At 37.8% G+C, this 13,342-nt stretch overlaps 1 protein-coding gene across 1 annotated transcript in view; it reads left to right on the top strand.

Moving 5' to 3' along the window:
- Positions 1–13,342, top strand: part of AASS (aminoadipate-semialdehyde synthase) — a 57,297-nt gene that overhangs the window by 30,920 nt on the left and 13,035 nt on the right. The window contains exons 12-18 of the mRNA XM_069461241.1: positions 1,889–1,948; positions 2,133–2,200; positions 5,033–5,154; positions 5,340–5,466; positions 8,909–9,019; positions 9,116–9,224; positions 9,952–10,092. Of these exons, the coding sequence (XP_069317342.1) occupies positions 1,889–1,948; positions 2,133–2,200; positions 5,033–5,154; positions 5,340–5,466; positions 8,909–9,019; positions 9,116–9,224; positions 9,952–10,092 (738 nt within the window). The remainder of the gene's footprint in view (positions 1–1,888; positions 1,949–2,132; positions 2,201–5,032; positions 5,155–5,339; positions 5,467–8,908; positions 9,020–9,115; positions 9,225–9,951; positions 10,093–13,342) is intronic.

The following is a 13,342-nucleotide window of genomic DNA, read 5'->3' as shown; positions in this document are numbered from 1 at the left end:
GTGGATCAAAAGTACTTGGAAAAAAAAATACAGTACACCAGTAAAAATTATACAAATAAAAAACAATACAGTATAACAACTATTTACATAGCATTTACACTACACTATGTTTTATAAGACATCTAGAGATGATTTAAAGTATACAAGAGGTTGTGCATAGATTATATGCAAATACTACACTGTTTTATATGAGGAACTTGAGCATCCTCAGATTTTGGTATCCTCAAGGGGTCCTGCAGCCAGTTCCATCTGGATACTGAGAGACGACAGTATATTGATTCTGTGAGCTTCCCAAAGTATGCCCTGGCTTATAGATACTTATCTTTTTTTTTAAATGCCCATATCTCAGGAATAGATAGCCCACATGTCTTGTGCTTTAGATACATGAAAGTATTATAATTTCATATTTATTTTAATACTGTAAGTAAATTCTCTGCTGCCAGCATCTGTTTGGTACACTTTTTTCTTCCTAGTTGGGTGAGTGCTCTAGACCTTAACTTATGATTTAGGGAGGAAAGATTGACTTACGGGCCCTTCCCTGCCCTCAGACGTAACAGCACTAACATACATGCCGTTTACTCCTTGGCAGTATATTCAGGAGTTGGGTACCTTGGGAGAAAAGAGGAGGAATAGAAGAATGCTGGGATTTTATATGAAAGATGTGACTTTTGTTATTGTCTCTGTGATGCAGTCTTGTAAGATAATGGGAACAAAGTGTGGATGAACTTCGAGATCTAGCTGGTCAAGTTACTTTGCCTACCACCTCTGAAATGCTGATGTGCCTATACATAAAATTAATATTGACCTAAGGGAGACCCCTACTGCAGAGTTAGTGGCTTTGCTGAGTGGAAAATCCCATTCTTGGCCAGGCGCAATGTTTCATGCCTATAATCCCAGGGCTTTGAGAGGGCAAGGCAGGAGGATTGCTTGAGGCCAGGAGTTTGAGAACAGCCTGGGCCGGGCGCGGTGGCTCACGCCTGTAATCCTAGCACTCTGGGAGGCCGAGGCGGGTGGATCACTCGAGGTCAGGAGTTCAAGACCAGCCTGAGCAAGAGTGAGACCCCGTCTCTACTAAAAATAGAAAGAAATTATATGGACAACTAAAATATATATATACAAAAAATTAGCCGGGCATGGTGGCGCATGCCTGTAGTCCCAGCTACTCGGGAGGCTGAGGCAGTAGGATCGCTTGAGCCCAGGAGTTTGAGGTTGCTGTGAGCTAGACTGACACCATGGCACTCATTCTAGCCCGGGCAACAGAGTGAGACTCTGTCTCAAAAAAAAAAAAAAAAGAAAAAAGAAAAAAAAAAAAGAGAACAGCCTGGTGAGTGAGAACCCACCTCTACCCAAAAAAAAAAAAAAATTGGCCTGTTATGGTGGTGCAAGCCTCTAATCCTAGCTACTCAGGAGGCTAAGGTGGAGGGATTGTGCCACTACACTCCAGCCTGGACAACAGAGGAGACCTTGTCTCTAAAAAAAAAAAAAAAAAGGTAATTCCATTCTCTGCTTCAAATAGAACAGCTTGAAATTTTGGAATGGGATAGAGGCCCTCAGAGGGAGGACGATAGCTGTAAATCTTGTGATGATATTTGAGAACATATTCAATATGACATATCTAACTGGTCAGGAAGGATAAGCTTTTTCCTTAAAAAGATGATTATAGCGCAATTTCAGTTTTAAAATCACAATTTGTGCTGAAACACCACGTTCTTGGGGACAGAGTTGATTACTTGTACTTGAAGAAGACTTCTATTACCAATTATTTATCTTCAGAAAATTATTTCCTAAATTCTATTTTTCCCTTTAATTAATATTTTAATATGGCTACAAACACCAAGAAACCTTCTTGCAATGTCATTTATCTCTTGCAAATCTCATTTCCTTTCAGATATTATCAGATGCGACACAACCTCTTGAAAGTCAGAATTTTTCTCCTGTGGTGAGAGATGTAAGTTATAAGAATTTCTCTTTATAAATGCACTTTTCTGCTACCATCCTCACTCTCCTCTTTCTCTCCCCCCGACCCTTTTCCTCATCTCTGTTACTCTGTCTCTTCTCTATCAGTCCTGAGCCCATGTTTGTGGGACTAAAATGTGGATACTAAAGAAATGTCTTGTGTCATATACATTTAGGCAGTGATTACATCCAACGGTACATTGCCTGATAAATATAAATATATCCAGAAACTTCGGGAGAGCAGGTAAGTATTGTTCACATCCTCTTGTTTTATACATTTGTTCTTATCTTGAATTTGATGAATATTTTTTAATGCTTCAATAAGAGTTCTTAATACTAGGTTTGTATGACATATACATTTTGATAATGTCTATAAATGTAGAAAATCCAAACTAAGTGGCTGGCTAAAACCAATGAGAGGTTTTCCCCCCAACCAGTAGTGTAGCATCATTTTGGCTTTCTGATATCCTGTGTAGGTGTGTGTGTAAGCAAGCAAAAATCTTTGGATGGCCTCTTGTTCTTTCTCTAACATTCTACATAGTGTCATGCCTCAGTTATTTTCTCAAAGGAGAATGAGCACACTAACCTCTTCTCTGCTACTTTCAGTTTGGGTTTTCGTTGAGGGCTTAGATTTTATTTTGTTTAGTATAATGTTTAGGAGTGGGAATTCTTAGATAGAAATTAAGAGAGTAGTGAAGAAAGCAAATGATGAGAGGTAGTTTTCCCCAAGGATTCTTATTAGGGGAAGGTGCCAGGAAGAAATGTAGCAAATTTACTCAAGAGAATAGTTGTCTTAGAAAGGTATTCAGCTAAGGCCCCTGTTTCTTTAACTGACTTTACTAGTCAAAGTTTGGGCCGGGCGCGGTGGCTCACGCCTGTAATTCTAGCCCTCTGGGAGGCCGAGGTGGGCGGATCGTTTGAGCTCAGGAGTTCGAGACCAGCCTGAGCAAGAGCGAGACCCCATCTCTACTAAAAATAGAAAGAAATTATATGGACAGCTAAAAATATATATAGAAAAAAAAAATTAGCCGGGCATGGTGGTGCATGCCTGTAGTCCCAGCCACTCGGGAGGCTGAGACAGGAGGATCGCTTGAGCCCAGGAGTTTGAGGTTGCTGTGAGCTAGGCTGACGCCACGGCACTCACTCTAGCCTGGGCAACAGAGTGAGACTCTGTCTCAAAAAAAAAAAAAAAAAAACAAAGTTTGAAAATATTATGTTTATTTGGAATGTTCTGGTATCCCCAGCTGATTGCGCTCAATTTGTGTTTATATTTGCTCCATTGGTCTATTTACATTGGACAAAATAAACCATGCACTGAATTGTGAGGGGAAACCAGAGTGGGAAAACTAAATAAACAAACAAACAAAGAAAAAACCCCAAACAACTATCTTATCTTCTCTTTCGGTGGTTCTATCTATAAAAAGTAAATAAATAAATCTGCCCAGATCAAGTGTACTATAGTTAAAAGTTACACTTTGCTTATAGTTACTTTTTAATATGTCAATGAAATATTCTGGTGTATGATACCAAGAGCATTTAATTTTTTTTTTCAAGAGAAGCTAGCTCTCTAACCCTGTAGGAGAGTTTCTTAGAGGGGAAACTTCACATTTGTTTGTTTCTCACAGCTATCTTCTGATTCTCACCATCTGATGATCTCTTATACTACTAATACTAATGACATGTCTAACATGACTAGTCATGATTCACTTTTATGTTCCATATTTCATGTAGTGGCAGATTTAGTTGGCTGAAATTGCTAGGACTTCCTGCCCTTCCTCCCTGATGGAATCTTGTGCCAAGAAACTAATAATGAAGAATGCATATCCAAAGGCAATTTGCCACATTTAAACCCTGCATTTTGAGCATATTCTTATATTCTTTTCATCATTTACCACAGTAATTTTTAACTTGGAGTCTGAGGTTTGGGGGTACTAATGGGGTGGACAGTATTAGAATCTAGGAGTGACCTTTTAAAAATGTATTTTAAACCTTTTGTATTTGCACATCAGAATAATGTTTTAATTATACAAACTAAAGAAAGTATCGTTAGAATATACAATAACCAAGTAATAATGGTTCTCTCTGGGAGGTGAAATGGGATGGGGATAGTAGTTAAAGTAGATCTCTTCTCATCAGTAATATGTGTGTGTTGGGCATATAGAAGGGCAGGAACATTTTATGTTTGTATTTATTCACTTACAATTAATGAAAAGATTTATGAATTAAAGATCGAGAGACATTTGGCCTAAAGATTCCACCAACAGAGCCTGCTGCTTAAGGACTTAGCACCAGGCCATTTCCATGGCTTCGTGTTGATATTGGGGAATTTGATTCAAAAGACATTTAATGAGTAACTTCTATATATAAAACAAAATGTGCTGAGCATTAATGAGTTTATAAAGATGAGTACAACTTAGTCACTACCTTGGACGTCATTTTTTTGTGGGAAAGATAGTCATCTGTCCAGAAGGTACAAATTCTAGCAGAATAAACTGTTCAAGAATCAAAATCCTGCCTAGTACCAACCTTTGTTTTCTACATTCAGCTCATGGCATTTGTGATTTCAAAGTTATGGTTTCTACTGTGACTCTAGAGATATATGATAAAACAATTTCTAACGTGGACAATAATCATCTCCTCTTCAGATAGTTGCCTTCTTGGATTGTTGTAAGGAATAAATGAGGTTTCCAGTGTAAAGCCCCTGGCATGATTTTGAATCACGTCCGTGGAAAGATAAGGTGTGAGACCAAGTTACACAGTTGGGAATGACCCAAGAAACAATCACTAGTAGTATTGGGAATTCATGAAATGAATCTGTACATAGATAGACAATACATCACAGAGATGTCAGGGACTATTGATCTTCATTGAACAAAATCTAAAATAACTAAAGAAAAATGTTGGTAGAGGGAACTCCTGTTGAGATTCTTACTACAAGTAATGTGGGGAGAAATTGTTGCTTCATGGTCCAGGTTTTAGTGTGGTTTGGGGAGAGCAAGATTCTGTTATTTAACATAAATAAAGTTTTAATTATCTGTCCCCGCTCCTTTTTTTTTTTTTTTTTTTTTTTTAACAGGGAACGTGCTCGGTTGCTTTCAATGGACCCCAAGAAAAAGGTCTTGGTTCTTGGATCTGGCTACGTATCTGAGCCTGTATTAGAATACTTGTCAAGAGATGGCAATATAGAAATAACAGTAGGTAAATAAGACCTAATTTTTAAAGAAGAAGAAAAACTGATTTCATAGCATGTTGACTGTGAGTTTTAGATGACTATTTTGTTCCTAAAATTTGAATAATTGTTTCTGGAAATGTTAAAATGTGTTTTACTCTCTTTGACTAGTGAAAAGAAATCTAAAAATTGGACTCCCTTATTCTTGAAATAGGCTCTGACATGAAGAATCAAGTTGAACAGTTAGGCAAGAAATATAATATTAATCCCATTAGCATGGACATTTGTAAGCAAGAAGAGAAGTTGGGCCTCTTGGTGGCAACACAGGATCTTGTCGTCAGGTATCTGTCAAAAAATGAGTTTCATATTTTTGTTATTGTCATTATTTCTCTTTCTCTTTCTTCTCCCCTCCCCTCTCTTCCTCTTTTCCCTTCCCTATTTAGGTAAACTTTTTAATTGAAGTATGCCTCCAATAAAGTGCACAAATATAAGTGTATAACTCAGCGAATTTTCACAAAGTGAACACAACATTCTGTAACCGTCATCCACATCAGGAAATAGAATATGAACAATACCCCAGAAGCCCTCCTTGCGCACCTTTCCATTCACTAACCCCAGCCGCCAAGGGCAAACACTACCCTGGCTTCTAACATATAGCTTAGTTTTTGCCTGTTTTCAAACTTTATATAACTGGAATCACTCGGTACCTCTTCATTTGTGGCTGCCTTCTTTCATGTCAACACTGCGATTGTAACTGTTGTTAGTGTTATGGTCTGTAATTGTAGTTTGTTCACTCTTATTGCTGTGTAGTATTGCATTGTGTGAATATACCACTATTATATGTTTGACTATGGATGGATGTTTAGGTTATTTCTAGATTTTGGCTATTGTAAATGATGCTACTATACACATTTTAGTATTTGCCTTTTGGTGAGCATATATACACATTTCGGTTGGGTGTATACCTAGAAGTGGAATGGCAGGTCATGCGGTATTCATATTTCATATGTTTGGGTGTCTATTTTATCCTTTGGACTTAAAAAGCTTAAATGAAATAAATAGATTCTCTAACCTTGTGACCATTTTAAGTCTCATCATAGAAACAGGTCTTAAAATATGGTATCTATTACTATCTTTTTTATTAAAAATGCAGATCTAACTTCCAGATACAGAGCTACATAAGGTTTATTCTATAATTAAACTTGGTTTGAAATGTTAAAGTGATGAGAATATTATATATTTCATGCAATTTTTCTAAGTTGGGAGGCAGAAAGTTACCTCCTCACTCATAGTGACTGCCTAATTACTTTCCTAGTTAGATCAGGTTCAAATTGTATCTTTGGAGGAAGTTCTATGATGTCCCACTTAAAAAAAAAACAAGTTTAGAAGACAGATACAATGAAAGGTAATTCTAATTAAAGGCGGGAACTTTATCTCTTGATATCTTTAAATATAGGCTCACCCTGTGCACTTAAAATGTTACGTACTTCATATAAATTTTAGATACATTAATTTTTATTCAAAATAAATTGACAAATGACCAGTAGAGCTTTTCTGGCAGTGATATGACTATGAAAAGAAATCCTGATTCAAAACAGAATGTTCTAGCCTTCTAAGACAAAAAGAATTCATTTGGCTACACATAGGTTCCTAAATATGTCATCATTTTTTGATAAAACACAAAGAAAATAACATTATTATACACATTTGGAACAAAATCTGAAGTAAAATATGAGATAATAGACAAAGACAATAATCTACTAATATGTGCAAATTTCAAATTTAGAAAACAAATGACCTTCAGTAAGATTTAGCATCAGCAAAATATGTTTTATATTTAATGTTTTTTCATTTGGTGGAATTTCTATGCTGAATAGTGGTAATACCATTAAACATTGTTATCCTGTAGTGTTCCTTGAATATATTTTTTTATTTTTTTTTGTTGGAGAAAAAACGTTTTGACATAAACACAGTGATAGGGACTATAACAATAAAATGAATAAAGTATATGTTTTACCAAAAATTTTATAATGTATAAAATTCTAATAGTTTTAGATTTTCAAATTTAGGTTTTAATAACTTAATGGAAAGTAGTAATTGATTTTGATGAGTTTCTTTGAAAATTGTATTTGTAGTTTTTGTGTGTGTTTTCACAAATGATATTTCCAACCTTGGATCAATTGGGTTGGAGTCAACTCAAATAATTTAAGAATTATGTCCCATTGAGTGCTTAATATATCACATTCAAAATGATTAAGGAACGCCAATCCCTTTATCTAGAAGCACCATCAATCAAAGTCCTATAGTTCTAGTCAGCATATTATTAGGTCAATGAAACAAATGCCAAAATTTTAAAATATGATTAGATCTTGGTAAAATTTTGATCAGGCAAATTTTCAATGTGTGGAATGTGATAAAAAAAATTTCCACTTAGCCTTTAAGATGATGACATCGTAAATTTTCTATTAATACTCTGATTTCAAGAGTTTTGCAAATATTTTGCTTAATGGCTTTTAAAAGGCTACTCAATTTGGTAACACAGTAATTCTTTTTGGTTAAAAAAGCCAATAAACAGAGATCAAGAGCTTTTATAGAAACTTTGGATACTGGCCAAATATGTATACAATTTTATTCTACATGATAATAAATCTAAGTAGGAATACACCATCTTATTGACCAGAGAAGGAAAAAGTGCCTAAGAGGTGGCTTTATTTATTTTATTGGTGTGAAATAGAGAAAATCTGAAGTATACAGGTTGAATTTGGCAAGTACAGTGATATAGTATGACATTGTTTATAAGCTGGTATTTTTTTTTTTGTTGGTGCCATGTAGATTGCTTTATCAAATAGGCAAAAGCTTGAACTTAAATATTGTTATGCAGTTGACAGGGTGTTTTATTATTCCTTGGATAGAATATGGATATACTAATATTGACATTTATGAAAATTAATTTTTTGTGATTGTGAAGTCTCAGCACCAAATTAATATACCAAAGCCAAATTTGTAGAAAACTTAAAGTTGATTTTTGAATATAGCATCATATTTTGCTCACCGTATGGACTCTTAGTCATTTTAATGGCTGTTCAGTAGCTGTTCACTACTCTTAAAGCCTATTTCTTCCCCAAGCCCTTCCTGGAGTCTACTCTCCTGTAACAGATGGGCCACCTTGATCTAGTTGGATTCTTCTTGATAGCCATTTGAGAAATGTGGAGGCAAAACAAACAGCAACCTCATTTTTAAAGTATGAAACCCAAGACAGAAAACTATAGAAATATAAGGATGAATGGAATAAATTCCATGAAATGTTATAAAGAAATAGCTGGATGCACGCAGCGGAAGGATATCTGGCTTTGGGGAAATCTGGCAAAGCTTCTTGGAGGAAAATAACTTTTTGGGCATTTCTTAAAAAGGGGTATGACTTGGATGGAAATGGTGGGTGTCATGAGCATTCTGAGTGAAAGGCACAGTAAAAGTAAAGATTCAGAGGTGAAAAAGTGAAGGCTTTGAGTGGAGAATTACAGTAGCTTCTTTGGTTCCATATATGATTTATGGAAGAAACTGAGGGAGAAAAAAGAAAAGGTTAGGTGAGGGCCATTGTGGAGGGTTATAGATGTGATATAGCATGAATTTATTCTGTAGTCCACAGGGAGTCATTGGTCAAGTCGGAGAGAATAATGTAGTCAGAGCAGCGTCTTAGGACAGAGCCTTAGTACAGTTCCAAGTACACTGGAAGGTAGGCTTGGAAAAGAAAGTTTCTGATGAATTTCTCCATCTGTTTTTAAGCTTGTTGCCTTATGTTTTGCATCCTCTTGTGGCCAAGGCATGCATTGCAAGCAAAGTTAACATGGTCACTGCAAGCTACATCACACCAGCGCTAAAAGAATTGGAAAAGAGGTAAGTTTCAATTATTTTCAACAAAGTAAATAGCTCCGTGGTGGTGTTTTCATTTTATATCCAACTTTTCCTTTTTCCTCTTTCCACTTGTGGCAGTGTGGAAGAAGCTGGCATCACAGTCATTGGCGAATTGGGATTGGACCCTGGTCTAGACCATATGTTGGCAATGGAAACAATAGATAAGGCCAAAGAAGTGGGAGCCACGGTGAGCCGCGTTTATGCCCAAAGTTCCATTTAGAAAAGTATGAAAAAGTCTAGCGTCTTGTGTACAGAAGTCATCTTTCTGTAATTTTGATTAAAGATACTGCTATCACTCATACTTTAATTAGAAATTTCAAATAAAATTCTGTAACTGCAGAAACATTTGTATAGTAAAACAATGTCTAAGTGTTAAGTAGCAACCAATTTTTAGAGAAATAGTTTTCTCTACTGTAATATTTTGGCTTAATGGAAACTTTAGCCTGCCTTGGAGATTCTGTAATAAGGTTTGACTTTTAAAAGTGGAAAAAAGTCTTTGGAACATCATCAGATTTGTAGGTGTATGAAGTGTCTTTTATACATGACAAGGTACTATAGGATATGTAAATGTGATGATTCAGATTAAATGTTTTAGGTTTTTCATATATGTGTGTGTATAGATATCACATATATAATTTGAATACAAAAATCAGTAGGAACTAACCAAGCAGAATTGAACTAATAGTCATGATCTCTAGAGGTTTGTTTTTCTTTTAATTCATATAAAATAAATCTGTGACTTAATAAATGGGGTTTGGCTTTCAGGATGTATTTTTGAATGCCTTAGTAACTTTAAGAGAGAAAAACTGTAGCAGGTTTACCCCATTCACGCCACTGTCCTCAATGACTTGGATAACATATTCTCCTTAATTTATCGATAATTCTCCCTCACTTTTTAATTCTTTAATTTACAGATTGAATCATATATTTCCTACTGTGGTGGGCTTCCAGCCCCTGAGCATTCAGACAATCCTTTGAGATACAAATTCAGCTGGAGTCCAGTGGGAGTTCTGATGAACGTGATGCAGCCGGCCACCTATCTGCTCAATGGAAAGGTGAAGGAATAGCATTGAAGCGTAGTGATACAAACCGCAATAGCTGCCTGAGGCAGTCCTGGCTCTTTTCTCCTGATACTAAGACCCCTCAATAATGGCCTTGCTGCCTGCCTCTCATCATTTCCTCCCATCTATTTTCTGTTCCATTTAGTGTGTTCTCTTCAATGTTCCTGGCAAAGCCTGGGGTTTTTTTTGTTTTTTTTTTTTTTTGAGACAGAGTCTCACTCTGTTGCCCGGGCTAGAGTGCTGTGGCGTGAGCCTAGCTCACAACAACCTCAAACTCCTGGGCTCAAGCAATCCTTCTGCCTCAGCCTCCCAAGTAGCTGGGACTACAGGTATGCACCACCATGCCCGGCTAATTTTTTCTATATATTTTTAGTTGTCCATATAATTTCTTTCTATTTTTAGTAGAGACGGGGGTCTCACTCTTGCTCAGGCTGGTCTCGAACTCCTGAGCTCAAACGATCCACCCGCCTCGGCCTCCCAGAGTGCCAGGATTACAGGCATGAGCCACTGCGCCCGGCCGAAAGCCTGGGTTTATTCTTCCCTCTTTGCCTTCTGGCAAGTTGTTTCTGCAGTTTGAAAATTCACTTCCCATCTTCTCCGTATACATAAATACTGGTCATCTTTTGATTTATTTCAGCATGACAAACATTTACTGAATACCTACCATGTGCTGGACTTTGCACAAACCCCAAAGAAAGATTGTCACACTGAGTGAAGTTCCTGACCTCAAAAAACTCACAGCTGGATGGGTGGGTGGGGGTTAGCTCCTCTCAGAATGGAGGGCTTGGTGGGTCAGGGAAAGAAACTAAAATTTCTTCCCTGGCTGCTGTGTAACAGAACATAAGAACTCTCTGAGTTTAGTATTATTTTCATCATTTTATAAGGGAACTATGGCTTAGAGAGACTGTCCAAGGTCATTTGGCTGGGATTCAAACCCAGGTCTAACTAACTCCAAAGCTCATTCTTTCTCCTTTTGCCAATTTGCTTAATAGCAGGAAAGACAGACACTGGGATAAATAACTACAATCTAATGGGAGAAGTTCAAAAGTATGCTAAAATGCCAGAGAAATACAGATGGGAGGGACAATTGCTTTGGCCTTGGTGACGAGGTGGGAGGTAGGGACGGTGGGGGAAGGAAAGCATGGAGAAGAAGATGTGCTGGGCCTTGAAGGATAAGACAGTGCCAGCCAGGCAGGGACACTGCCACTCATGACACGGCAGGTTTAAAAAGGAGAAATCAGGCGTAGGAAGCGCAGGTAACTCAGCCACAGTTAACAGTTTAGCAAGTGGCAGAACCACTGTCCAAATCACATCATAGTTTATGCTCTTAACCACAAGGGAAGTCTCATGTTTGGGGAAAAATGTGAAAAGACTGAGGGTACCTCTTTGAATCCTGTGTCCGAGGCACCTCACCCTGCTTATCCTCGTCCTGGCCCTGCAGGGAGTGATGAGTACTATGATCAGATATATGCCTTAAAAAGATTATTCTGGCATCAGTATTATAAATTCTCAATGTATCTGTGAATATAAATGTATTTCAGGAGTAAAGAGTAAAGTGGAAACATTTCTTAAGAAACAAGGTGAATGCTAGGATCGGCCTTGGTCTTTTGCACCCGTGGTGCAGAGCATGCATCACAGCCTGGGCTGTACATTGGAACCACATGGGGGTTCGAGAATTACTGATGCCTGAGCCTCATCACCAAAGCTTCTGATTTGCCGGGGTTTGGAGACTTTTTTTTTTTTTTTTTTAATCTCCCCAGGTGATTGTAATGTACAGCTGAATTTGAGAACCACAGATTTAACGATCAGAGGACTACAGGTGCACGTAAAATGCTGCTAAACAAACAGGACACTTTAGGTTGATGCTGGAAAGATACATGTTTCAGGATAATAAACAGGACCAATGAGTTCTGGTGTAAGCCCTGGCATCCCTCATAGTGTCTCCAAAGACCAGGGATTTGTAAAGGTCCACTGGACGTCAGTCTCCTGATGTGTAATGTGAGCACTGACATTCCTCTAATTCTCCAATTCTATGAATCATGGTGGTTCGGGCCAAAATCCCAGCCTAATGTTCTACCAAGTACACATCGTCTTACATGCTACGGCCTGTCTCCTGTTGCATGTCAACAACTCCTTCTCTCTCTTCCAATCTTGGAAAAGAGACTGGCCTACATTTTGTATAAACTAACAAGTGAAGGCAGGAAAAATTCTTTCTTCGATAGAGTAAAATGCTTATTTCTGGGAGGCCTTCTCAATGACAAGGAAGAGAACAATGATACGGTCAACAGGGTATAACGCACGTAACAGAAAGAGCAAGGGACTTGATGTCAGTGGTCCTGGCTTCGTGCTCTAGCTCTGCTGTTGCTGGTTGGGTGAGCTTTGGCTTCCTTGTCTGAACGTAAGGGCAGTAACACCAGCCTTGCTGGTCTTGCTCAATGAGATCATACAGATTACAGTCTGCCTACCAGCAGATTATCAGGCATGTTATACATCCAACAGATATTAGCTACACAGAGAAATTGATGGTCATGAGAATTCAGGAAAAGTAAGAGGTTATTTTCAGGTAGCAGAAGTTGTGTTTGTCGAGTCTGAAGTTTTCCCCTTTCATCCTGAACCTCTTTTGTAAAAAGGAGTGCTTTCTGCATCTCCCTGACACTGTGGAGGATATCAGGAGAAAACATGATGCTTTTCTTTTCTTTGTTAAAGTACTTTCTTGAAGGTCCCACTTAAGGTTCCTCTTGTGGATGGAGCTTTTTCTGACCACTCCAGCCCCTGTTCACTATTATTTTGTCTGAACTCAAAATGTCAGACACTTTGATTGTCTGTGTCTAAGAATTTTCCTGGTGCTGCATTATTTACTCGGTAATTCAAGTGTATCAGTCTGTCTCCCACGCCAGCTTCTTAAACTTCTTAAAACCTCTCTTACATTCTTGTCCCTCCTCTCCCTCTGCCACCATCACCCTCCTCCAGGGCGCAGGCCTTAAATAATTCACAGAATCATAATGGGAGAGCCAGGTGACCTCTCTGGCTTCTGCTTAAAGTTGAAGCCTTAAACTTTTCCAGACATTTAGGCAGTGTCCTATAAATTAGGACATATCTCATTTTCCTGTATCCTTGCAGTTTCCAGCCACTTGCATTTCTGATTTGATTCCTAACACATCTGATTTCCTCCCACATATTTGCAGGCAGGGCATATTATCTGCACAATAAATAGATGTGTCTTTCTGTCTTCAATTCAAATCAT

Source organism: Eulemur rufifrons, chromosome 29, assembly GCF_041146395.1.
Source record: "Eulemur rufifrons isolate Redbay chromosome 29, OSU_ERuf_1, whole genome shotgun sequence".
NCBI lineage: Eukaryota > Metazoa > Chordata > Mammalia > Primates > Lemuridae > Eulemur > Eulemur rufifrons.
Note: the sequence above shows the minus strand (reverse complement) of the source record. Positions and strands in the feature narration are given on the sequence as shown.